The 27,950-nt window shown below is 40.3% G+C and overlaps 1 protein-coding gene across 5 annotated transcripts; it reads right to left on the bottom strand.

Annotated features, from left to right (window-relative positions):
• Nucleotides 1-1,496: 1,496 nt before the first annotated feature.
• On the bottom strand, nucleotides 1,497-27,684 carry LOC126956723 (transcription factor SOX-30). 5 transcript variants are annotated; one of them, XM_050793917.1, is made up of 5 exons: nucleotides 26,353-27,684; nucleotides 23,929-24,168; nucleotides 21,913-22,092; nucleotides 13,419-13,911; nucleotides 1,497-2,538 (listed from the first exon to the last, which is right to left on the bottom strand). In XM_050793917.1, the coding sequence occupies exons 1-5, from the start codon at nucleotides 27,317-27,319 to the stop codon at nucleotides 2,157-2,159; spliced, it is 2,262 nt and encodes a 753-aa protein (XP_050649874.1). In that variant the 5' UTR covers nucleotides 27,320-27,684; the 3' UTR covers nucleotides 1,497-2,156. The 5 variants fall into 5 exon arrangements, with proteins under 5 accessions (XP_050649874.1, XP_050649878.1, XP_050649875.1 ...); XM_050793921.1 differs by having other exon boundaries at nucleotides 27,566-27,633; XM_050793918.1 differs by lacking the exon at nucleotides 21,913-22,092 and having other exon boundaries at nucleotides 26,353-27,459.
• Nucleotides 27,685-27,950: the final 266 nt, after the last annotated feature.

Genomic DNA, 27,950 nt, shown 5'->3' with positions numbered 1-27,950 from the left:
TTTGCCCAAAGCATAGAACAGCTGAGTGACATTCTAAACATATTGAGATTTCAACATATTTTGAGACTATTCTTGTAACAAATGTCATTACCTAACAAACAAGGCAGTGAGACCTATTAGAAAGTACTTGTGGCTTTGAACTTGGAGAATTTCACTTGATGACTTAGAAAGGCAGATGAATTACTGCCAGTGGGGCAGGGCTTTGTTTGGTCTGTAGATCTCTAGTCGGTGGTTTGAAAAGCTGTAAATGATCAGATATGGGCATTTGTAGTTGGGAATGCTTATCTGCAATTAGGTACTTTCTAAATGAAATACTCATATTTCCCAGCCCAAATCGTACTGTGGATCTAAACAATCTAAACTCCTGGCTTCTGATCCCAGCACTGAGGAAGAGGAAGAGTAAAAGAATTGCCCAGCGTTAGCCATTAAAAGAAAAGTTTAAGGAAAGAATTGGAGAGGGGCAGGGCTACCCTACAGACAGGCAGTTAGGATATACTGACCTATGCTTTATCTCATTCACTGCTTTATACAGTGATTCCACCAACCAATTTGTCTATAATAAGGTCTATGGTAAAAATCCAGTTAGTCACAAAGGTGCTATTAAATGAGATGAGGTAAAATAGATCAAATTGTTGCATCCATTTCTCCTTAATGGTATAGATATCAAATGTGTAGACAATCAAATGTTACTTTAGTTCAGATGTGAGGTGACATAATGTTTGCTTTCTATCACCAAGAAATTCTAGTTTTGCTCTTTAACGACATCAAAATGGCATTGAGCATAGTAATAAAGAAAACCATGAAAACAAAATTTGTATTGGGAAATGTCGTACAATAAACGTTGTCTGATGAAATGTATTACATTAAGAAATTTTGTTTAAGAAACAAATACAGGTTTAGTAAAGAAAGAACGTGGAAGCTTAGAAGAGATTTCCACACACAATTTCCACACTGTTTTAAGTAGCAGGATCTCAATTTGCATAAATTATATGGTAATTGAAGAAAAAGTGTATTGGTTGGTGACTATTTCCCATCATCAATTCACTTTGTACCTTAGAGATCTTTTACCATGATCTCAACCCTGGCCGTCCTGATACTGTTCTAAAAAGGCCTTCTCAATCCCTAACTGGGTACTTACCAGGAGGTTATGTCACAGTTAGAGTTTTTTTTTTGTTGATCGTGAATTAAATAAATTCCACATGCTCTTAAACTTCACAGTTTTCAAGACAGCTGCTTGAGCCAAATCTGGAAGAGCTCTTCCATTCTGGGACATGCTTAAGTCACGTGTACATATGTGTAGAGTTTGGAAATGGCATCAGAATGTGTGCACATCTTTGTTGATACATGTTTAAGTCTCATATGAGCTAATAGAATCTATGCAATTCTGGAGACTATTAGGTAAAAATGAGTATCTGTATATGGTATAGAAAATAATCTTCTATGAATAATATTCTGTTTGCTTATTTCTATCCCCCAAACAGAAAACATTCAACAAGAACAATTTTATCTATGTTTATTTAATTACAACAAAGAACAATGTATGCCAAATGGAAAAAAATACTTTAAAATGATAAAATATTTAGAAACAGAAATGACTAAATTTAGCTGAAGGAATCACCCAGGTGCCATTAAAACACATTTGGAACTTATAATTTGTTATTAGTGTAAGTTAAATTTAGCAACCGAGTCCAAGTTCACTAAGAGTTGTCAAAATACTTTCAAAATGTTACATCAAAAATTGACAACATCCATAAGTATTACATAAACAGCAAACAAAAAATCATTAAAAAAATGTATCCTGAGATAAAATAAAAATCACACTATGCTAGATTTATACCCCTTTTCCCCTCACATACAATTGTGAGGCTTCAGTATTTTGCATGTTCCAGGATAAAGTAATAATAATATAGGTTGATGCAAATTTCAGCCATTAAAAATAAACTACTTAATAACTTAAATATTCCTACAATGAAACATCCAGACTCTAGTTTCACTAATGAAAATTTTATGAAGACATAAATTGCATTTGGTTTTAACTCCTCAAATCATGACTGAAAAACTTTCAACAAAGAATTCTAGGCTTTTTTTTTCTCATACCAACTGACCCAGAATATATTTTAAGAAATGTTTATTTTCTGTGCATATTTGTTTTAAAATTATAAATCCCTGAGCACTTTTTCTTCTTCCTCCTCATCACTGTCAGTGACATTGACTTGCTGGATGCTAGAAGGAGTTGATGTCGGGGCTGTGAAGACATTCTCCAAGGCTCCAATGTCCAGTTGAGGCACAGGGTTTAAGTATTCTTCCCCACTGTGGCTATGACTGTTATAGAAAGAAGTTCCATTCATGTTCTCACAACTCCGAGAATTTTCGCTGTGTGTGCGTTCACTTGAGTAGTCTCTAAAAGAATAGTCTCTATTTAAAGCTGAAAATATAGCCTCATGTTTTTGGTACCTGTCTTCATAATAACCAAGGCATTCTGGCATTGAACTCGGAAAATTTCCATAGCCAAAGGGAGGCCGACTGTAAGGGCATGTACTGCAGCAGAAAAACACAAACAAGGAATTAGATCTTGCCCACATACTGCCTTGCATACAGACTAACACAGCAAGTTAACGCATCCTCTTCGGGGCTTGGAAAGTTCCTTTCTGCAACCACTTCATGTATTCCTCTGCTCTTTTCCCACTGCCCAGTCCCCATCCACAAGAAACCAGCACTGTTATCCATCATTAGCCTCAGGCTTCTTACCTTTTGACAACCATGATAACAAAATTGCTTATTCTGGTCTTTCTCTCATGATGCCTCATACCACATAAGGTTTTGGAAATGCAGATGTGTGTGGACCTATGCTAAGAATTGACACTTAGTGGCTTGGCGTGGAGGCTCACGCCTGTAATCCCAACACTTTGGGAGGCCGAGGTGTGCAGAACATGAGGTCAAGAGATTGAGACCATCCTGGCCAACATAGTGAAACCCCATCTCTACTAAAAACACAAAAAATTAGCTGGGCATGGTGGTGTGTGCCTATAGTCCCAGCTACTCAGGAGGCTGAGGCAGGAGGATCGCTTGAACCCAGGAGGTAGAGGTTGCAGTGAGCTGAGATTGCGCCACTGCACTCCAGTCTGGTGACAGAGTAAGACTCCGTCTCAAAAACAAAACAAAAACAAACAGAATTGACACTTAGTAAACAACGCAATGGTGCAATAGTTGTTTTTCCTGTTTTTTTTTTTTTTTTTGAAAAGGAAGCTCATGGTGGGGCGGGGGGAAATGTATAACTACATTGAAATCTAGAGATCCGGAATATTGAGGCACTGAAACAGAAGACAACTTAAATTTTTTCATTGACATTCAATAGTAAAGTAAATTTAAAACACTGTTACTACTAGAAAGATTTAAAACTGGTAGTAAACTATGATCTTAAAGGTCTTTTCCAAAACATTTTTTGGAGGGCAAGAATGTGAAGAATCAAAAAGACATTTTGCAGTTTTACAAATTATGGTTTTTTGGCTGGGTGCAGTGGCTCATGCCTGTAATCCCAGCACTCTGGGAGGCCAAGGCGGGCGGATCACAGGGTTAGGAGATCGAGACCATCCTGGCTAACATGGTGAAACCCCATCTCTACTAAAAATATAAAAAATTAGCTGGGCATGGTGGCGGGCGCCTGTAGTCCCAGCTACTCGGGAGGCTGAGACAGGAGAATGGCGTGAATCCAGGAGGCGGAGGTTGCAGTGAGTGGAGATTGTGCCACTGCACTCCAGCCTGGGCAACAGAGCAAGACTTCATCTAAAAAAAAAAAAATGGCAAATCCAAAATTTCTGCCACTTGCTGGGCACAGTAGTGCATGCCTGTAGTCCCAGCTACTCAGGAGGCTGAGGCTGACGATCACTTGAGCCCAGGAGTTTGAAGCCAGCCTGGGTAATATAATGAGACTTCGTCTAAAAAATAATAATTTTTAAAAAACATTACACCTCAAAAATTCTGCTACTCAGACCCATTTGTCAATTTTTTTAAAGTATTATTCTCTTTCAAAGGCATAGAACAGGAATTATAGGAAGAGGTAGAGTCCATCCATCTAGTGACAGATAATCATAAACATAATGACCATACTCATCAGCAAAACCCATGGCAAGTTAAGTGTTTCATTTCTTGCCTTCACACACACACACACCCCAATTTTGTTTCCATACTTTTAAAAACCGAAGTATGACAGACTAGACTTTATCTCAAATTCTGAAACTATGCCCTACCCCTAAATCTTCAAGTACTAGGTACCTTGCTGGTGTTAATTATAACAAATGAGGTAAAGTTTCTAAAATTTTTCAGGTTTCCATGCCTACTGCCACTCTTAGTTCAGGCATTTTAAATTTAATACACATGTCCTGAATATACTGTGCTTCTTTTTTTTTTTTTTTTTCAGACAGAGTCTTGCTCTGTCACCCAGGCTGGAGTGCAGTGGCATGAAATTGGCTCACTGCAATCTCTGCCTCCCAGGTTCAAGCAGTTCTCCTGTCCCAGTCTCCCAAGTAGCTGGGATTACAGGTGCCCACCACCATGCCCAGCTACTTTTTATATTTTAGTAGAGATAGGGTTTCACGATGTTGGCCAGTCTGGTCTCGAACTCCTGACCTCAGGTGATCCATCTGCTTCGGCCTCCCAAAGTGTTGGGATTATGGGTGTGAGCCACCGCGCACGGCCAAATACACTGTGCTTCTGGCTAGCACAACTTCGCTCATATAGCAGGTCTCTCCATCCATTGAATTCCACAGATAATTCAAGGATGATAAGAGGCTGACTAATGGGTACAAACATACAATTAGAAGATATAAGTTCTAATGCTCAGTAGCACTGTAGGGTGACTGTAGTTAGCAATAATGTCTTGTGTATTTCAAAGTAGCTATAAGAGAGGACTAAAAATGTTCCCAATATAAAGAAATGATAAATAATGAAGGTGACAGATAACCCAAATACCCTGACTTGATCATTACACATTTTATACATATTTATGACATGTACCCCGTAAATATGTAAAATGTTATGTATCAATAAAACAAAAATCTCTCCCTTCCACAAAGCCTTCACTTCAGCTAGAAATAATTCACCTAATAACTATCTTTTTCAGGACTCAGTGTAGGCAAGATGCTATGTTAAGGTTTGGTAGATAATTTTTTAAAAAACATAAAATCTAGGTATATATTAGACATGTGCTAAAGTCTATAATGCCAGCATTATAGTGACTATTTTGGTTTGGTAAAGACGAGTTAGTGTTATGTTCAGAGAACAAAAAGATCAATTAAGACAAAGGCAATCCTAGAAGGTTACATGAGTGAAAGTAAAAAACTATAAAAGCATCATGGTGTAGGGAGAAAAACATTACTTAGAATAGTCCAAATAATAATATTATCCAATAGGTAAGCACTTACTATTTTTCAGGCATTGGCCAAGGAGTGTATATGTTATTTCAATATAACACTGAACGACACTCAGAATGACCCTAACGGATAGATACTATAAATATCACCACTGTACAGATGAGGAAATGGAGCTTTAAAAAGGTTAAATAACTTGCTCAAAATGATAGAATTAGTAAGTGGTAGACAGAATCAGCCAATTTGATTTCAGAACTTGTTCTCCTAACTACCATGCCACCCTACCCAGGCTCTAGTTCTAGCTATGCCACATAAGAACCTGGTAAACTTAAGTAAATCTTACTTTATCTGATCCTTGTATCCTTCTTATATAAAATAGGGATAGCAATGCCTGTTCTGTCAACCTAAAAGGTCTGTCATAAGGAACAGGAAAATATCAGTAATGGAAACTAGAAACACTATTTCAATGTATGACTGGTAAGTCTTATAAGAAATTATTGCAATCTTTAGCTTGAGGATTTGACTTTGGTTCTTTTTTTTATTTCTATCTCCTTATTGATATGATCTATTTGGTAAGACATTGTTCTCCCGGTTTCCTTTAGTTCCTTGAGCATATTTAAAACAGCTGATTTAAACTGTCTAGTAAATCCAATGTCTCACCTTCCTTGGGGATAGTTACTACTACTATCTTTTCCTTGTGAATGCCCTACTTTCTTGTTTCTTTGCATATCTTGTAACTTTTTGTTGAAAACTGGATGTTTTGAATATTATAGTGTGATGCCACTAGAAATCAAATTATTTCCCTTATCCAAGGTCTGTTGTTGTTGCTTGTTTGGGATTGTAGTTGTTTATTTGGTTTTCTAGAGTATTTTTGTAAAGACTGTATTCTTTGTTATGCATGGTCATTGAAATCTCTGTTCAATTAGCTTAGCGGTCACAAATTTGAAAGAGATTTCCTTAAAAACCTAGAAACAAAAACAAAACAAAAAATATTATCCTGGTCTTTGCAGATTGGCTTTGAGTTGGGGCACTCCTTACATACTTAGCCAGGCTGTTTTCAATTCAGCCTTAGTCTTTACTTCCTGCTTACACAGAGCCTACAGATCAGTCAGAGTTAAAAGCTTGGGGTCTTTTCGTGTGTTTTCTGAACATGGGTCTAGTTCTGGATATGTGTGTGGCCTTCTGGATTTCATATATATATATATATATATATAAATATTATCATTACTTATATATATATTTTATCTATATAATTTAAGAGATGGGATTTTGCTCTGTCACATACGCCAGAATGCAGTGGCATGATCATAGCTCACTGCAGTCTCAAATTGCTGGGCTCAAGCAATCTTCCTGCCTCAGCCTCCCAAGTAGCTGAGACTACAGGTACACCACCACACCCAGTAACTTCCAGAGACTTGAATGGTTGGTTTTAAAAAATAGTTTTCACCAGTTACACTTGTTTGCTAGAGACTAGGTCCATGGAGCTCCCTGTGCTGCCATCTCAAAAATGAACTGTATTCTCACTTACCTTTTTAATCATTTGATTCTATTTCTGTTCTTAAACTTTGCTCTTGGATGCAGTTAAATAACTTAGAAAGAAGTTGGTCCTTTCAGGTCTTGCTTTTAAGAGTTTTGAGCTGAGCATGGTGGCTCACGCCTGTAATCCCAGCACCTTGGAAGGCCAAGGCGGGTGGATTACCTGAGGTTAGGAGTTTGAGACCAGCCTGGTCAACATGGTGAAACCCCATCTCTACTAAAAATACAAAAATTAGCTGAGCGTGGTGGTGTGGCCTGTAGTCCCAGGTATTCCGGAGGCTGAGGCAGGAGAATTGCTTGCTCGAACCTGGGAGGCTGAGGTTGCAGTGAGCCAAGATTGTGCCACCACACTCCAGCCTGGGCGACAGAGTGAGAATCCGTCTCAAAAAAAAAAAAAAAAATTAGAGCGCAATGGCTCATGCCTGTAATTCCAGCACTTTGGGAGGCCAGGAGCTTGAAACCAGCCTGGGCAACAAAGTGAGGCCCTGTCTCTACAAAAAAATAAAAATATTAGCTGGACATGGTGGTGCACACTTGTAGTCCCAGTTATTCAGGAGGCTTAGGAAGAAGGATTGCTTAGGCCCAGGAGTTCAGGGCTGCAGTGAGCTATGATCATGCCACTGCACTGCAGCCTGGGTGACATAGTAAGACCCACCCCGTAAAAAAAAAAAAAAAATTTTTAGTTGTGACCATAGCTACATTTAGGCTAAGGTTATCTGAAGCAAGACCCTTCTGAGTACCAAATGTTCTGTGCCCCACAGAAGTTTTCCAATCTAGTTGGTGGGACTATTCCCAGCACTGTGTTAGTGCATGATTGTCAGATACTGTTTTCTCTAATCCTTTCAGGTGGTTCTTTCACCGCCTTGGGTTGTTTCTTCACAAGCATTCACTAATTAGTACTTCACTGAATATTCAAGAGGGGCCCTACACAGTCATTTGGAGTTCCCTCTGTGTGTAGCTCTTTTCTCTGGTACTCTATCCTGAAAAGTCTAGCTAACTAGGTCTCACTGGACTTGCAGTAGAGACGGGTGAAACCCCGTCTCTACTAAAAATATAAAATTAGCTGGACATGGTAGTGGGCACCTATAATCCCAGATACTCAGGAGGCTGAGGCAGGAGAATCACTTGAACCCAGGAGGCAATGCAGTGAGCCGAGATCGTGGCATTACACTCCAGCCTGGGCAAAAAGAGCGAAACTCCACCTCAAAAGAAAAAGAAATGTCTGCATCCAGTGGATAGGATGATTTTAGACTCTGAACCAATGTGTGAAACACCTTGGGAATTTTATTTCTAATGAAAGTCACATAGAGCCCTGGGTAAAAACAAGATTCTTCTGTGCTTTACCTGGATCAATGACAAAAACTTTCTATTCCTTTTATCAAGGTTAAAAAGTCCTTCCAGCCCGGTGTGGTGGCTCATGCCTGTAATCCCAACACTCTAGGAGGCCAAGGTGGGCAGATCACTTATGGCCAGGAGTTCAAGACCAGCCTGACTAACATGACAAAACTCAGTCTCTAATAAAAATACAAAAATTAACCAGGCACGGTAGCTTGTACTTGTAATCCTAGCTACTCGGGAGGCTGAGGAACAAGAATTGCTTGAACCCTGGAGGCAGAGGCTGCAGTGAGTTGAGATCACACCACTGCACTCCAGTCTGGCAGGCAGAGCAAGACTGTCAAAAAAAAAAGAGAAAGAAAGAAAAAAATTCCTTCCAGGGTCTTGGCTTTATAGAGAGGTTTTAGTTTCAGTACCTATCACCACCTTGAACAGGGGAGCAGAGCAGGGTCAAGACCTCATCTCTATTCGCTTCGCAGACATTAAAACTCAAGTTTATGTTTTTTTCTGTTTTTGTTTTTGTTTTAGAGACAGGATCACAATTTGTTGCCAAGGCTGGCCTTGAACTCCACCTCAGCCTCCCAAGTGGCTGGGACTACAGGCGCGTGACAGCATATCCAGCTTAAAACCCAAGTTTATAACCAATGTAACTATTTCTGAATCTGAAAATCATCTCCAGGAACATTATAACTAGTTTTCAACTTGTTGATCATTTTGGCACATGGTGAGTTCCTTGCTGGTGAGTTCAAGTAGGTATTAAATTATTCATATTTAAATTCAACATTTCTAGCTAGTTACAGCAGAAGGTATTCTATGTTAACGAAGTCTATCATGTTTTAGGACTGTAAGTTTCCCTCCTCCATAAAAGTTTAGGCAAAAGTTTGTATATGTATGTAGATATGCATTTTTATGGAAGGAGTCTATAACTTCCATCAAATTCTCAAATGGGTCTCTGACCCAAACAAAGGTTAAAGAGAATTGGGTTTAACCTTTTATTCATTTGCCTAAAATTTTACAATTTCGATGCTATTTTACAAATCCAGGAATTCTTTGAACTTCCCCACCATATATCTGAGTGTATTTTCCATATATTTCAAGCTAGTAAATCCCCATTTGTCTTCATATCTTTTCTTTATCCCTAATCACAATAGATTTTAAACACATATTTTTTACTCAATGGCCAACAGAATGAAGATCCTATGTATCGCCCTTGAATATGAAAGCCCAATATACTGCAAGAAGAAGAAAGAGGAAGGGGTAGGGAGAAAAGAACTAGTCTGAAGAACTAATGCAGTACACAGAAAGAGAGCATTTTGATAAACACAGTATGATGATGGTTAAGATCTGAAGGCAGGAATAAGATGTTAGCCCCAGAGATGGGGAGCAGCACTTCTGAGTGTCCATCTGTTTTGTAAAGTGACTCCTTGATTAAACCACCTAGCCTACTTGATTTTTACTCTACATACACAGGGCAAAATGAACTGTTTGGTGAAAAAAAATTTTTTTTGGTTTTTTGAGACATGGTCTCACTCTGGTGCCCAGGCTGGAGTACAGTGGTGTGATCTTGATTCACTGCAACCTCTGCCTCCCGGGTTCAAGCGGTTCTCTGCCTCAACCTCCCAAGTAGCTGGGATTACAGGTGCCCCCCACCACACCTGGCTAATTTTTGTATTTTTAGGAGAGACGGGGTTTCATCATGTTCACCAGGCTGATCTAAAACACCCGAACTCAGGTCATCTGGCCGCCTCGGCCTCCCAAAGTGCTGAGATTACAGGCATGAGCCACTGCACCCACTCAGAAATATTCTTTACAGGAGATTCCATTATCAATTGGGAGAAGAGAAAAACTGAAAGAGAATCAATTAATTTTGGCATTTAGAGTTTACTGAAATATACTATCTAGACAGTCATAAATAATCTATTTCCTTGGAAAAATTATCATCAGACACATACAGGTATAAGTCAGAAAAACAACTGAAAAATACTATAATTCATAAGGCTAGTGTTCTTTTCTAAAAAACTATGCATAGCTTAATGTTTATAATTGACATACTGCTCTGACATTCTTAAATGAAATAAAATTCAGTATAATAACTACTTAGTCACTTCATTTGGTTCTTCCAATAGCATTATTATTAATTAGCAATAATAGTATTAATGAAAAAGGTAGTTTTTGTCTTCTAAGAACTTACTTTTGGGCAGGCATGGTGGCTCACGCCCATAATCCCAGCACTTTGGGAGACTGAGGCGGGTGGATCACCTGAGGTCAGGAGTTCGAGACCAGCCTGACCAATATGGTAAAACCCCATCTCTACTAAAAATACAAAAATTAGCTGTGCATGATGACAGGCACCTGTAGTCCCAGCTACTCGGGAGGCTCAAATAGGAGAACTGCTTGAACCCGGAAGGCAGAGGTTGCAGTGAGCCAAGATCACGCCACTGCACTCCAGCCTGGGTGACAGAGCAAGACTCTATCTCAAAAACAAATAAACAAACAAGCAAACAAAAACAAAGAACTTACTTTCAAGAGCTTCCTTTTAAAATGTTCCTTAAAGTGTCAGATAATTTGTACATTAACAGCCAAATCTTACAAGCCTTGTCGTGAATGAGTAAGATAGACTTCTAGGATTTAATCTATGTAATATGTAAGGAAACATTACCTGCCCCAACGTCCACTTGACTATGTGAGTTTTTTATTCAAAAGTATATTTTTTTCCATATGATTCTCTGCTAGCAACTAACAGCTGTCAATCAAGAGGAACCATCATAAAAGAAGTCTTACCGATATAGTAAAAAAGACAAATATGAAATTCAAAATCAATCAAACCTGAATTTGACTATTGGCTCTGCCACTGTATAATCTTGATGAGGTTATTTATTAATCCATTTACTAATCCCATTAACTGAAAAAGTAGAGGAATATTATACCCAAGTCACAGGATTGTTATAAAAACGACATGTAAAAATTCTTAGCTCTCAAAACACTAAAACGAAGAAAAATACAACAAAGAAAAAACTAGTAACAGCTAGAGTGAGATTGTGGTACACAGCCCATTGTAATTGACTCTTATTCGCCTATCCTGTGAGTAAATAGGGTCCAAGCATTTCCCATATTACAAAATTAATTATGTAACAAATATAATTTCCACAATTTTTGTTATAGGCCTCAAGGCTCTAACTAAGGCCAAGTGTTCCCAAATTTATTCATTTATTAAATTCAATCTACATCCTTCATATTATTCTTATATCTAGGAAAAATTTTGTAAAATTCTCCAAAATTCCTGTAAAATCCTAGATCCTAGAAGATAGCAATGAAAACAGATTATCAACCCCCCAGCCTTAAATTAAAAGTCTCTTGAGGTTTGATCCCTTGAACTAAAATACTTAAGGCCGCAAAAGATAAAAAGATTCTACATAAAACAAAACAACCCTAGATAACAAAATTCTCCCTTTCTCCCTATCTAATCCTCTGGTTCCACTTTCTTCCAGTCCTGAGCTAAGGACCCAAAAGCAGGCAATCCCATTATAAACTGAAACAACATAATATATACCTCAAAAGTTGTTTCTATTGAGGTGTAGGTATACCCTAGTGGGAAGCAGATTTACTTGTTAAGTAAGAAACAAAAAAAGATTGGTGTTAGACACTTTAATACTCCCGTCTCAACAGAAACCATCTCTGTCTACACATTTAACAGTAATTGAAAAGTAAAGGCTAGGCCAGGCATGGTGGTTCATGCCTGTAATCCCAGCACTTTGGGAGGCTGAGGTGGGCGGATTATCTGAGGTTGGGAGTTCGAGATCAGCCTGACCAACATTGAGAAACCCCGTCTTTATTAAAAATACAAAAAAAAAAAAAAAAAATTAGCCAGGCGTGGTGACGCATGCCTGTAATCCCAACTACTTAGGAGGCTGAGGCAGGCGAATTGCTTGAACTCGGGAGGCGGAGGTTGTGGTGAGCCGAGATCGTGCCATTGCACTCCAGCCTGGGCAACAAGAGCAAACCCCCATCTCAAAAAAAAAAAAAAAAAAAAAAAAGGAAAGTACAGGCTAATACCATTCTATCAGAATACTTTGAAGGGAGTTAAATTTCTATCATTCCAAAATGAAGTTACACATTTGTTTTCCCTAGATATTTCCCTATGAAAATGAATTCCTTTATTGGTAATTTACATGGGAAATTTTCTAGTTTGGTAAAAAGGGCACAAAGAGGTAGTATAACTTTGGTCTTGTCATTTAACCTAGGTAAATAAACAATTTTTCACTTAGACCAAGCGCCCTCCTCTATACCCTTGCTCTTCAAAGTGTGGTCCATAAACCAGCAGAATTGGCAATTACTTGGGAGCTTGCTAGAAATGCAAAATATCAGGCATACTATACCCCCATATAGGATACTACTATACCCCAGACCCAATGAATCAGAATCTGCATTTTAACAAAATACCATGATTTATATACACATTAAAGTTTGAGAAGCATACCCTCTATACAATAAGCACACCTCTATACATTTGACTAAACAATCTTAAGGTCTCATAGTTATTTTGCATGAAAAATTCTATCTGACAACGTTAAAGCCTATATTCTTTTTCTTATAGTTATTTTGCATGAAAAATTCTATCTGACAACATTAAAGCCTATATTCTTTTTCTTTTCTTTTTTTTTTTTTTTTTTGAGATGGTCACCCAGGCTGGAGTGCAGTGGTGTGATCTCAGCTCACCGCAACCTCTGCCTCCCGGGTTCAAGTGATTCTCCTGCTTCAGCCTCCTGAGTAGCTGGGATCACAGGCACATGCCACCATGCCTGGCTAATTTTTGTATTTTTAGTAGAGACAAGGTTTCACCATGTTGGCCAGGCTGGTCTCAAACTCCTGACCTCAAGTTACCCACCCACCTTGGCCTCCCAAAGTGCTGGAATTACAGGCACGAGCCACTGCACCCAGCCTGAAGCCTATATTCTTACATAACAAGAGTCAGCTGGAGCTGAGTTAGAGCATGCACTCTCTCTAGCTCCCCCAGTCCTCACCTGGCCCTCTCCATCTATTTATGTTAACTGCTTGTCTCCTATTCAGCAGAACTGAAGAAGTCCCCTTTTAAGTATTTAAAAACAAACAAAAAATGTTGTCACAGGTAAAAACTCATCAGTTGAATGTTTAGGTAAAAGGAAAAAAAAAATGTTAATTTACCTTGATGGGAAGTAGTGAGGTCCGGGTAGGAAGTAAGGGTGATGAAAAGAGAATCTTGGTGGTGTCCCGAAGAGTGTGGCTGGATGGCCAAGGGGAGGGGGCTGGTAGACATGTGGGTGTGGAATGGGAGAAGCCTGGGGGATTGGAGCACTTCTGGGACAAGGGGAAACGCTGGAATACTCCTTAGGAGGCTGGATGGTCGAAGTTGCAAATCTGGCATGGGCAGTACTTGCACTATTTGAAATCCTGTTGGTGCTCTCTAGAGAGACAGGGGTGGGTTGCTTCACAGTGTGAGTGCCTTCAGAATGCAGCTGATGAGTGTCTGTCTGGGAAGGCCCAGCAAAGCGTTGGGGCGGGAGTGCTGGATAGAGCGGCAGACTTGGATCCTGGACAGCCACCTGAGCAGCACTGGAGACGCTGGGCTGGAAAAGTGTGACAGGGCTTGGGCGCTGGACTGCAGGTGTGGGCAGCTGGATGGCAGGTGAGGTTTCACCTTTAGAAATAAAAATAGCATAAATCAAGAATCAACTGAGTCATTCCACGTTTTTCTTCTTTCAGTGAAGTTTAATAAATTGTATAAGCAGAGGCCTTCATCAACCACCTTACCTAACTGCATCATCACATCAAACCACTCTGTTTCATTTGCAGTATTTTGAACAAACTGAAGTTATCTTATTTTCTTGTTTATTTACATTTTTTGTCTCTCTCTCCCAACTAGACTCTAAGTGCCATGAGAAGAGCAACCTTTTCTGTTTTGTTTGCTGCTGTATCCCCAGGGTGAAACATTCTGTCTGGCACAGAAGAGGCCCTTAACAAATATTTTTTAGATGAATAAACAAATGAGCAAAATTATTGATAGATATACCCAAAGACTGAAAACACATAAATGTTGGTATGCATATACACATTTAAAAATAATATGAAGCTACTGACACTAGGTACCTTTAAGGAGCCATGATCTAAGACAGGGGACAGGGCAGTGGGGCAGGAGGAAAGCTAGACTTTCATTTTATACCTACTGGTACTATTTGAATGTTCTGTTTACCTAAATATATTAATCTTATTTTTAATATTACTAGGGGTTTCAGAGTAGCAGTATGGGTCATTTTTCTTTTCTTTTATAAACTTCTCTATATTAAACTAAATTACAAATGACACTTAATTTTTTTAGCCAAAAAAACTTAAACAACAAAATTATTTCCCTCTATTGTATTCAATATGAATACAAAAGGAAATTTCCAAGTGAGAACAGGACTTGCCACATGTCAACCACTGGTGACAGATATAAAAGGAATACTATTGCAGCAGAGCATGAAAGATATGGCAGAATTTTTAAAGGTAGGTGAAACAATTATGTTTTAGCTTTCTGTTCCTGAAGAAGACAGGACTACTGATTGAGCTGCTAAGTGACCCAAATGACACACCTAGCCTAAATTTAATTCAACTTTCCTGATGAAAGACAGATGGATGCCACAGCAAGAGAGTCATGATCTAGTGTATTGCAATACAGTTCCGAATCCATTAATAAAGAAGATGCAGTTCAAGAAATTCTGTGGTTGGACATGTCTCTGTCAGAGACTGAAAGAAATGTGGATCTTTTTCCAGCCTCATCCAGGTGACTTCCCTCTCCTTCCTTTTCTCCAGATAAAGCAGATAATACCCCTCTTAAAGCAGGAAGTAGGGAATTAAAGGACATAGCCACCTGTTTGAAGATGGCCTCTGACCCAGTGAAGTAGAGAAACAGGATGTAATGATGCTGCCCTGATTCTCACCTGATGAGGTTATATGGACTAGCCCTCCTATCTATGAGGCACAGGCCCTACTCAGGCCCTTCCTGATTTATCGAGCACAGCTTAATTTCCCTTGTCCACGTTCCCTCCAAACCTCGTAAATCTATCACTTATCAGGAAATAGTGTAAATCTTTGTGATTATTTGCATGTCTGCCACCTCAACCATGATTACTGAACTGGGAGATTGAGAGCAGGAACTCTCAATTCCTATTTGTATCCCAGTATCTAGCCAGAACCTGGTTAATAAAAAATAGTTAAGAAAAGTATGAATGGATACAGCTTTGATAAAAGTTCCAAAGCCTTTAAATGAATAGGAATACTCATATAAAAGGAGAATGCTAGCATAACTGGCATCAAAGACATGTAATCAAAGATCTGAAGAGAATTCCAGACTACCATGCTATAAGCGAGACACGGTAGTGGGATGGGGTGGGGGGACTCATCTCACCTTCACTTACGTATTTTTCTATACATGCCCACTGACCACCAGACCTTGCAGCACCACCCCCACTGACACCATACCCATTGACCAGAGAGCTTGCAAGCTGTCTGAAAAAACTAAGATAAGCAGCATTCCGCCATAAATCTTACTCAAGGTAGTTAACTCTATCGCCTGCATGTGAGAATGGCCTCCTGGCGAATTCTAGAATGACAATCTAGAATTAGAATGACAATCCTAACCCCTAGGATTGTAATAGTAAAATTTCTAGGATTGAAATACTAAAATCTCCGCCCAGGGAGATTTTCTGATCATGATCAACATATGAGTTAGCATGATTCCTTACTTGTCTGCGCACCCTGCACTCCACCCTGCATATGTAATGACACTCACCTGCCTCATGAATTACGCATATCACCCTCCTTAAGACACCACAGTGCACTCCCTTGGAGAGCCAGCCAGAGAACCCTTTCTCCTGCGCTGTCTCTCTTAATGCCCAATCTTTCCAGGCATAAGCCCTAACAACCCCTGTCTAGGAAAAATTTGCCTGGTCTCTTGTTAATTTCTGTTACACTGAGAGCCAAGAACCTTGTGCCAGTAACATAAGCACTTTCAGAAACTAGAAACAGGTTGGGTGCCATGGCTCACATTTGTAATCTCAACACTTTGGAAGGCCAAGATGGGAGAATCACTTGAGTCCGGAGTTTGAGACTAGACTGGGCAACCTAGCAAGACCCCATCTCTACAGAAAAAAAAAGAACTAGAAAGAGAAGAGGAGCTTGGGAGATGGTACTAAATGTGAGTGACAGAGTAAACAATGTACCAGACACAAAAATAATACCAGACAAGGGCTGGGCGTGGTGGCTCACGCCTGTAATCCCAACAGATAGATGGAGGGAGGCCGAGACAGGTAGATTGCCTAAGGTCAGAGGTTCAAGACCAGCCCGGCCAACATGGTAAAACCCCATCTCTACTAAAAATACAAAAATCAGCCGGGCATGGTGGCATGCACCTGTAATCCCAGCTACTCGGGAGACTGAGGCAGGAAAATTGCTTAAACCTGGTAGGTGGAGGCTGCAGTGAGCTGAGATCACACCACTGCACTCCCACCTGGGTAACAGAGCACAACTCTATCTCAAAAAATAATCATAATAATACCAGACAAGACAGATTCTATCAAAGAAATAGTAAAAGTAGTTATATTTATATCTATAATTGCTACGACTACCTTATTAACTCTTTGACAGCAGAGACTATAAAAAAACTTTATATATTTTCCTAGCAGAGTTTGCCCCATAATAGGATTTAATAAACCTTAGTAGTGAAGGTGGCAGGCAAGCAGGCATACAAACGTGCCACTGGAATTCACTCAGAAGATATCTGAGATAAAACTCACTGTCACAGGGGAGATTAAACTGCCACAATTCACATATATTTACTGAATATCTTAATGGGATAAAAGTGTACTGGGAAGATCTAGTACAGGACAAGTGATTGATTAGAACAAAAAGGTTTGGTAGAATACCCAGTAAAATGTAATCAGCTTGAGGGCCGGGTGCAGTGGCTCATGACTGTAATCCCTGCACTTTGGGAGGCTGAGATGGGCAAATTACTTGAGTCCAGGAGTTCGAGACCAGCCTGGCCAATGTGGCGAAACCCCATCTCTACTAAAAATACAAAAATTAGCCAGGCGTGGTGGCGCTTGCCTGTAGTCCCACCTATTTAGGAGGCTGAGGCAGGAGAATCACTTGAACCTGAGAGGCAGAGGTTGCAAGGAACAGAGATCACGCCACTGCACTCCAGCCTGGGAGACAGAGTAAGACTCCCTCTCAAAAAAAAAAAAAGCAGCAGCAGCTTGATTGAGAGCCAAATAATGGAGAAATATTACTAGAAAATCCATTAATTCAGTGTGTGAAATATTATGCAGTAGTAATCACAACATATATAAATTTATGATCCTGGCTAAAGAGAAAGTCAAAAAAATCTACCCTGGGGTTATTCAATTTTTGGAATATTGATACTGGCTAGGGAAAAGGCTGATAGAGATTAAAATAAAAAGTTCATAGAAAAATGGAGATTATTTTACACAACAATGCTAAAAATACAGAAGAAAGAAATGTGCCTCAAAGTCACAGTTACTATGGCTAACTGGCAAAAAATAAAAAATGATAACAAAAATAACAACAAAAACAACAAAAAACCTTCAAAAGCTTGTCCAAATGTACAAATAAGCCCAACTGCGGTGAGGCAAATGCAAAAACGTTAGGCAGTCCAAAGGAAAACAGAAGGAGCCACATCTGAGAGACCTCAAAGTCAATACTAATTGACTCTAAATATTTTTACAAAAAGGAAAGAATCAGTGGAATTATTTAGTCATTACGGTATAAACAGCAACTGAAAGAGAATAGACAGACTCAATAAATTCTTTCTACTAAAGAAGACCTTAAGAAGATTTCTGAACCCTAACTAATTTTCAAAGCAAATAGGTTAAAAATATTAGATCAACTACCATATAATGACAAGTTCAAAGAATGTTCTAATTCAATTGACAAAAAGAATATAAATAGATCTTAGATGGCATTCACCTAAGACTTTTTTTTTTTTTTTTTTTAAAGGAAGAAAAAGAAAAAGAAAAAAAAAAAGACAAACCTCTGTCCAGGCATGGGGGCTCACAGCCTGTAATCTCAGCACTTTGGGAGGCAGAGGTGGACAGATCACCTGAGGTCAGGAGTTTGAAAAACCAGCCTGGCTATCATGGTGAAACCCTACTAAAAATACAAAAATTAGCCGGGCATGGTGGTACATGCCTGTAATCCCAGCTACTAGGGAGGCTGAGGCAGGAAAATCACTTGAACCCAGGAGGCAGAGGTTGCAGTGAGCTGAGATTGCGCCACTGCACTCCAGCATGGGCAACAGAGTGAGACTTCATCTCAAATATATATATAAATATAAATATTTAAAAATGTTTTTAAAAACCTCAAGGTAGAACTGAGAAAATTTTAGACAAAGTAGGTACAAATGGCTTCTGCCAGAGATTTTTAGAAAGTTAATATGACTTCCAGCTATTGAAACTGGTGACCTTGAGAACTCTAGCTTGGTGAGTCTATTAGCTACACCTGAAATGGTGGTGAAATCTATACAGTATGATATTAATGCGCAAAGCTTGCTACAGAAAAAGAGCAAATTGTTTCTATATGAGAAAAATCACATACCTCACTATCTTGGTATCTTTCTTCCATGGAAATAAAGCAAACATGCTTGAAAAACAAAATTATCATAACTTCATATTTAGAATATGAAATTACTTGAAACAAATAAAAAAGTATATAAATTAACATCTGCACATGACAAGATATTAAAATTATGATTCCCCAAGATTATAGCACACAAGAGATGTGCTATAATCTGTTCTAAAAGCTTCACAAATGATTTAGAATATTAAATATACAGTGAAATTTCCAAATTTGCAAGTGATACTGACTTCTCTAAGTAATATAACACCAAGTTGATGAGAACAATCTATAAGAATATATTTCAAAGCTATATGATTGGGGAATAAAATAGCAGATAAATTTCATGATTTATTATTAAGGTGTATATCTTAATAATTCCCAAATTATGCTTATAAGATAATGTTCTCTGTTTATCTTTTAAGATGCAAGAAATAATTTTGTTTGTTTTTAGAGACAGGGTCTTGCTATGTTGCCCAGGCTGGTCTCGAACTCCTAGGCTCCCAAAGCACCAGGATTAAAGGCATGAGTCACCACAGCTGGCCCAAGAAATGAATCTTTACTGACACTATATATCACCAGAAATAAGGGATACTGTAAAAAACAAAACAAAAAACTAAGCACAAACAAAAAAATAATTGTTGTCTTAGATTTGATTACTGTTGTGCATAGCTCTGAAATGCTTCCTATAATTCTACCTACCATACTTAAATACAACATCATGGAGAAAGAACCCTGCCAACATTAGAAAAAATTTTCCAGTTTCTACTCAACCCTTATCTTTGCTCAGAATGGCATAAAATTAATATATCAAATGTCAGCTGCTTCAAATAAGAACACTGTTAATTCTGTTTCTGGGAAGAGAAAATATACAGCATTTAACAGTGGGTAGAAGCAGATGTAAGTGAGGTCTTGGAAAAAGGGATAAAAAGAAGAAACTTATATTATGAAAACAGAAATCATAACATAACACAGGCTGGGCATGGTGGCTCACACCTGTAATCCCAGCACTTTGGGAAGCCGAAATGGGTGGATCACTTGAGGCCAGGATAACATGGTGAAACCCCATCTCTACTAAAAATGCAAAAATTAGATGGGCATGGTGGTGTGCACCTGTAGTCTCAGCTACTCGGGAGGCTGAGGTGGGAGAATTGCTTGAACCCAGGAGGCAGAGGCTGCAGTGAGCCGAGATCGGGCCACTACACTCCATCTTGGGTAATAGAGCAAGACTCTGTCTCAAAAAATAAATAAATAATGTAACAGAAAAACAAGGTAAGCGGAAAAAGTCATAATTAAGCCTGGGTTGAAATACAAGATTAAAGAAGTCACTACCAAATAGTGAAGACTGACAGTGCCTGACTGTGCTAGGAGAGAATAGGGCTATAGGATCAGCTTTCTGCATCTCTCTCTTGAGTCTAGACATCTGGAATGTAGCTTGTTGCTATCAATTGCTAAAATGATACATTAAAAACAACAACAACACTGAAAATGTCTAAAATTCTAGTAAGTCAGTTTCCAAGGTATCTAAAACTCTCAGCTCATATGGGTGGCTTTATTACCAGAAGGATTTAAACAGGTTAAAAAAAAAAATAGAAAAAGCAGGTTTAAGCAGTCTTAGTAGTTTCAAGAATGTGGGCCAGGTGTGGTGGCTCACACTTATAATCCTGGCACTTTGAGAGGGCAAGGTGGGTGGATCACTTGAGCCCAGGATTCGATACCAGCCTGGGCAACATGACAAAACTCCATCTCTAAAAAAATACAAAAATTAGCCGGGCATGGTGGTGTGCACCTGTAGTCCCAGCTACTAGGGAGCCTGAGGTGGGAGAATCGTTTGAGCCCAGGAGGACAAGGCTGCAGTGACCTGTGATCCTGCTACTGCACTGCAGCCTGGGCAACAGTGTGAGACCCTGTCTCAAAAAAAAAAAAAAAAAAAAAAGTGACAGCAAGTAGTGAATTTATAAAGCTCTCCTTTAAAAATGGTTAAAACATGTTCTGGGGGCCAGGCATGGTGGCTCATGCCTGTAATCCCAGCACTTCGGGAGGCTGGGGCGGACAAATCACCTGAGGTCAGGAGTTCCAGACCAGCCTGACCAACATGGAGAAACCCCATCTCTACAAAAAATACAAAATTAGCCGGGTGTGGTGGTACATGCCTATAATCCCAGCACTTGGGAAGGCTGGGGCGGGTGGATCACCTGAGGTCGGGAGTTCCAGACCAGCCTGACCAACATGGAGAAACCCCATCTCCAGAAAAAATACAAAATTAGCCAGGTGTGGTGATACATGCCTATAATACCAGCTACTCAGGAGGCTGAGGCAGGAGAATTGCTTGAACCCGGGAGGCGGAGGTTGTGGTGAGCTGAGATTGCACCATTGCACTCCGGCCTGGTCAACAAGAGTGAAAACTCTGTCTCAAGAAAGAAAAAAAAAATGTTCTGGAAAAACAAACCAATGATGAATAGCCCTATAACAAGTTATTAAGATATTAGCTTCTCAATTTTTGGTTCTTAAAATCAATAACAGGAATGTAAAGAACTCAGAGGAGACATTTAGAAAGATTAATATAATGAACCAAACAAATATTTGGTAGAAAATAGATTACTTCCACTGCTTTTCTAGAGCAGTGAGAGAATGGTCTCAACAAATCAGCATCATTACTAAGTTCCAGGACAGGATGCCTCATACCCCATTATCAAGACATTCTTTCATGCTGTTAGTAAAAAGACTCTCCTTTTTCTATTGAATTACCTCAGTCATTTCCTGCATTATCTGCCTAATCTATGGGCCCATCCTGATTTGCTTAAAAGGTCTGAGGTTTTACACATGGATTATTTGCTACTCTGGCAGACTCTGGTTTTGATGTCTACTGAAATTTTTCCTTCTCCAATTTAATGTTCTCACTTTCCCTCTTCTTTTTTTTCCTTAATATTGTTGTTCCAAATTCTTAAGACTAACAGAAAGAAAACTTCAAACTTGAGGTAAAATTTTCTTGCAGATATTTAAAAAATAGTAATCTACAATAAAACTAACTCACCAACTGGATGAGTGATGGGATTCTGTAGGCTGGGAATTACCACAGAGTATGTAGGTGAGCGATAAGGATAAACTGTTGTAGGATTTGTAGAGATGATATTCTGTGTGGTACCAGAAAATACATTGGAAACACTTAGAGGGAATCGTTTTCGCTTCCCTGGACGAGGCTGATAAACCCAACCTATAGAAGACAAAATATGTTTAAATGTGTAGCCTCTATTTAGCCTTTAAATAATTTTTTCATACTAAAATGCAAAGCACTTTAAAGTGTTTTTAAAACAAATTATTGTCTAAAGTATCTTTTCCAGCTCCGGGATATTATTTCAGTGAATGACTTCTCCACTGTGTATTTTAACATACATATCCAAATAGCTCCTGACTAGTGGCCAATGTTACAACTCATAATTGAAAGGAAGAGGGTCAATTTTTTTTTTTTTTTTTTTTTTTTTTTGAGACGGAGTCTTGCACTGTTGCCTGGACTGTAGTGCAATGGCGCAATCTTGGCTCACTGCAACCTCTGCCTCCCAGGTTCACGGGATTCTCTTGCCTCAGCCTCCTGAGCAGCTGGGATTACAGGTGCACACCACCACATCCGACTAATTTTTTGTATTTTTAGTTGGCCAGACTGGTCTCGAACTCCTGACCTCGTGATCCGCGCGCCTCGGCCTCCCAAAGGGCTGGGATTACAGGCGTGAGCCACTGCACCCGGCCAAGGGTCAAATGTTTTATAACCAATGACACAGAATGAATCTGTAGTAGAGTCAACATCAAAACCCCTGTACTTGAATCCCAAAGCCTTTCCTCCACCTTATCAAACAATGCCTCACTATGACATTATTCATCTCCTCATTTCCTCACTTTCTGTAAGATACAATTGTCTATATCTTACAATGCAATAGTCACTAATAATCAGTCACTTTTTTTTTTTTTTTTTTTTGAGACAGAGTCTTGCTCTGTCACTCAGACTGGAGTGCAGTGGCAAGATCTCAGCTCACTGCAAGCTCTGCCTCCTGGGTTCACGCCATTCTCCTGCCTCAGCCTCCCAAGTAGGTGGGACACAGATGCCCACCACCACGACTGGCTAATTTTTTTTTTAAATGTATTTTTAGTAGAGATGGGGTTTCACTGTATTAGCCAGGATGGTCTCGATCTCCTGACCTCGTGACCCACCCGCCTCGGCCTCCCAAAGTGCTGGGATTACAGGTGTGAGCCACGGCACCCGGCCGATCAGTCACTATTTTTATGCCTAGTTCAAGAAAAGTCACTCTCCTAAACTCAGCAATCTCCAAGTCCACAAATAACTCAATTTCTTCCAAAGTCAGACCAGTGGAACTATGGCATTTGCAGCCACTGTGTAATCAGAACAATCACTGGTTCCCTACAGCTGCTGCCTCTGACCTTCATTCCTAGAACCTCTCTCCCAATATTTCAGAAAATAGTAAGTTTTGTCCCACCTTGCACAGACATGCTGGCCATACTTGCATTTTCCCAAGCTTAATCCCTATATTCTCACTGCTAGGGAGAAATCGGATTTATTTCACACTATATCATGACAGGGCTAAATCTGTCAATCAGAAGGCAGGACTTTGTTCTGACAATCATATGTTAAAACGGAATATGGTGACAATCCCTGCATTCTCATTAAGTGTAGACTGCATTTTTTTCTGTTGCTATCATTTTAACACTTCTATAGTTTACTTGCAAAATCATAGCCCAAAGCTTTCGAGATGTACTTTCATTAAATTTATATCTATCTAAATCAAAATCACAATGAAACTGAGTGTCCTCTGATTTGTATGGGTTGGTGAATATGAAATCAGATATCCCTTTGCTTGGTTCCACTTAAGGAAACTCATGCCCAGTGTCATGTCAATTGTTGTTATATTAGTCATTATTCTCTTTTTTGTACATACCAGAAAAAAATTATACATTTTTGTCTTTCAAACTCAACCTACCCTAATCTTTAACTAAATAAATTCATTTAAAAGAAGTAAGAGGCATTATTTCATTTGATTACCAGGAAATTCCTCTCTGTGCTTTTCTTTAATCTTTTGTGCTTCATCGTAATAGGGTTTCTTTTGTTCTTCACTAAGTTTGTTCCACTCTAACCCAAGCTGGACACTGATTTCTGCATTGTTGGCTGCTGGGTTAGCTTTGGCTAGTGCTGGTCGGTGGATCCTTGCCCAAACCATAAATGCGTTCATGGGTCGCTTCACATGACCATTTCTGTCCTTACTGAAGGGAGTGTCTGGTATGCCTACATGACAAAAATTAAGAGGCTAAATTAATGTGCCACACACACACACAATTTTAAGGTAAAGTGCACCTCCATCTATACTTATTTTTGAAATATGTGGAGGAAATACACACTTCAGTATAACCAAAAAAACCTGCCAGTATTCCACAATTCCTTACATCCCCTGAACTCGCCATTCTGAACTGTAGTTTAGAATGACTCCTTTTCCTCAAAGAGAATAATACTGTTGAAGATACTGTGGAAATAATCATGTTGAAGAGAGTAAATTGTTGGCTTATTACTTCTTTGATCTGTATTATTAGTACCTCTAACAATAATTAACATTTAGTTTATTTACCAATAAAAATATTCTATCATTAAGGGACAGGAACCATGCATGACTTACTCATGACTATAATCTTAGCTAGGTAGAGGTTCTCTAAACATTCACAGGAACTCATCTACATGCTGCTCTTGTGTCCTTTCAAGCAAAAATATTTATCAAACTATAATACTATATTAGTTGTATTTCACTATGAAGATGAAGTTCCTACCAAGTGGAATCATCAACACTAGTCCCGTGTACTGGGAGAAAAATGAGAGAAAAAATAAAAATAATTTTTTGGGTCAGGCAAGGTGGCTCACGCCTGTAATCCCAGCACTTTGGGAGGCCCAGGCAGGTGGATCATGTGAGGTCAGGAGTTTGAGACCAGCCTGGCCAACATGGTGAAACCCCATCTCTACTGAAACTACAAAAATTAGCTGGGCGTGGTGGCTCATGCCTGTAGTCCCAGCTACCTGGGAGGCTGAGGCAGGAGAATCGCTTGAACCCAGGAGGTGGAAGTTGCAGCGAGCTGAGATCACGCCACAGTACTCCAGACTGGGCAACAGAGTGAGACTCGGTCTCAAAAAAAGTTTTTTGGAAGTCACAGAAGGCAGGTGCAATGGCTCACATTTGCTTCTGACCTTCGTTCCTAGAACCTCTCTGCCAATATTTCAGAAAAAAAATGAGAGAAAATAATAAAAGTAATTTTTTTGAAAGTCAGAGAAGGCAGGCACAATGGCTCACACCTGTAATCCCATTACTTTGGGAGGCCGAGGCGGAGGATTGCTTCAGCTCAGGAGTTCAAGACGAGCATCTCTTTTTCATAAAATAAAATTTAAAAGAAGAAAGTCACAGAGCCAGTTGAAATTTCAACAAAGGAAGCTATCAAATTCACATCTCTCATGTATTTCATCAAAAATAACTGTCCATAAATTTATATTTTAGGATTGCCTGATATATTAAAAATTTCTTTAAAACACTAAGGATGAAATAAGTAGTATAAAGAAAGCTTTCCCTTTCTTTCCTTTAGAAAACAAAAATCTAAAAAATACTAAAGAGAAAAGCAACAGAGTGGAGTGGAGAGGAAGAATCAACACAGAAAATTTAAAAAATAAATAAAGAAAATATGAACCAAAGATTAATATGACTTTCCAAGATGTTCATTGGCAAAGTGTTCTGTGTGAACTAAATCGTAAAATAAGAATTTGCTAACTTTATATCTGGAAATACTGGATAGAAATAAAAACATCTATTTGTACTTGTTACCGCTACAACTAGTCATTTCTTTAAAAACAATATTTATGGCTCATTCTACCGTATTCTTTTCAGTATTTCTATAAGTCCTTACCTTTCAGAGGAATAAACACTAAAATATTACATCGAATCACGTACTGTTTTCTGCTAGAAGAATGTTTACTGTTCATTTTTAAAGATAGCCTCTATAATGGATATAAACTTTCCTATTTAACTATAATCCCTTTTTTCATTAAACACCATAATTTCCTCTATATCTTGACACATATAAAAGTACTGAGCTATTATAATACAATATTTTTAATCTTGATTATTTGTAGCATATAAACTGAGGGCTCTGTGCTGTCTAGAAAATACCTCTATTTTTGTGTACAAAAATTAGTCCTATCTAAATACTGGGCCTTAAAATCGATTTTTTAAAAAATACTTGAGAATCTTGAAGGCATTCGTGTATTTTACTGCTACATATACAAGTCGATCAGAAGTGATACCTGTGCAGACTCTGCCCTGAAAATAATCGGTTCCATGACTTTACTTTTGTAGTTTAGACTTGGGAACTGCTGACAAAACAGCTATGGGCAACACAGGTGCAGTTTTGAAAACCCGACTCCCCTGCTGTCTAATACCTGCATCTGAGGGCAACACGGTGAGCGGGACATCTTTGGTTTCGATTTTTACAGAAGGCTCCAGTAGGGACTGCATTTTAATAGGCACTGGTGTAAGGGGGACTTTGGTCAATCTTATCAGCTCTGAAGGCGGAGCTCCCTGAAACTGGATCCGGGCCCCAGGGGGGACCGTGTGGAGAGTCAAAGGGATCCTGAGGTCTTGCTGGTGCGGCCCAAAGGCACCGGACGTTGGGGCCAAGATGACCTCCGCGCTGCCATGAACTAGGCCATTGGACGCGGGCTCCGCGTCGAGCCTGCAGTCCTCGAGGAGTCTCTCGGGTTCCTCCGTTTTGATCACACCTTCTCGGATGGCCGCCGGGCTTTTGCCATCCCCGCCTTTCATCGCGTCTCTCATGACCTCCTCGGCCTCCAGCTTGCCCTTCTCGTTCCCTCGGAAGTAGCCGAGGGCCGGTCCCGGACCTTCCAACTTGACCACCCTGGAGGCTCTAGGACCGGTCTCGACGCCCCCACGAGGACCCACTGACGGGTCCAGGCCGGGCCCCAGCTCCTGCTTCTTGGCCTTGAAGTGCAGCGCCCGGGGCTGCACCGGGTGCAACTCCGGCCTGGAGGGGGCGCCCTCGGACGCTGACGGCGGCGGCAGGAGCCGAAGGTCGGGCCTGAACTGCAACAGCCGCGCCTGCGCGGGCGAGGCAGCGGCTTCCTCGTCCCGGGCCTGAGGCTGTGGTAGCAGCAACACCTGCTCTGGCTTCACCTGCAGCAGCCGCCGCACCGCGGGCGGTAAGCCGGACGCCACGGCCTCCCCGCACGACGAGGCCAAGGTCGCACTGGCGGCCGCGCTTAGTGTGGGAGGCGACGGAGGGCGCTCCACGGCCGCTGCCCAAAAGGTGGTGCCCTCGACCGGCAGCAGGGGCGGAGCGGGACGCAACGGGCGCTGTTGAGGCTGAGGCTCCGGTCTGGCTCTCTCCATGGGGGAGGGGGACGCCCCGGCCTGGATTGTGAGCTCAGCCGTTTGTTGGCGACCTTCCCCCTCCCCCTTTCGGTTAAGACCCTTGCAAGGTCTTTGCTACCCAGAACCCTACGCGGTTCAAAACGCAGCTGTCTGTTTGGGCCTCACCAATCACAAGCGACCGATACCCCTGGACGGCCAATCACAGGCGGGTTTTCCGGCTCTTCCCGGTCCCTACTCTCGCCTCGTGCTGAGTCCTCGAATCACCTGCCATGGCGGAAGCCGCCGCACTTGTTGCCCATTTTCTCTGACTCTCCCTCTCTTGTGGAGTTCTCTCCCCGGCCGTTGTCTTTAGTTATCCCTACCCCGCCCGGAGCTGCGACAATGGCGTTGCCCAGGAAACGCTGCGCTTCCAGGCCACTGACGTCCAAGGAATAAAGTCTTGCGTCACAAGGCGGGCGACGACTTGTGGGCCCGCTCTGTGCGGAATGAGTAATCTGTCGGCCCTGAGTATCACCAGGGCTTTTGTATCACCAGGGCTTTTGAATCTTTGTCAAGGGAGAATGGTGAAGATTTTGCAAATTATCAATAACCCATTAGCTGATCTTGCTGGGGAGGCTTTTCGACTTTGTGTGATTATTGTGCTAAAGTT

The sequence above is a fragment of the Macaca thibetana genome, chromosome 6 (assembly GCF_024542745.1).
Source record: "Macaca thibetana thibetana isolate TM-01 chromosome 6, ASM2454274v1, whole genome shotgun sequence".
Taxonomy (NCBI): domain Eukaryota; kingdom Metazoa; phylum Chordata; class Mammalia; order Primates; family Cercopithecidae; genus Macaca; species Macaca thibetana.
This window is presented reverse-complemented; position numbering and strand designations above follow the sequence as displayed.

What these genes read in the sequence shown, in the direction of transcription:
- LOC126956723 (XM_050793917.1), bottom strand. Translation starts at nt 27,319, where the DNA reads ATGGAGAGAGCCAGACCGGAGCCTCAGCCTCAACAGCGCCCGTTGCGT. An exon ending in CGTGTTGCCCTCAGATGCAG is followed by an intron (nt 24,169 to 26,352) that starts GTATTAGACAGC and finishes TTTGTCATGTAG; the next exon opens with GCATACCAGACACTCCCTTC. An exon ending in TCCCATCACTCATCCAGTTG is followed by an intron (nt 13,912 to 21,912) that starts GTGAGTTAGTTT and finishes TTATTTCTAAAG; the next exon opens with GTGAAACCTCACCTGCCATC.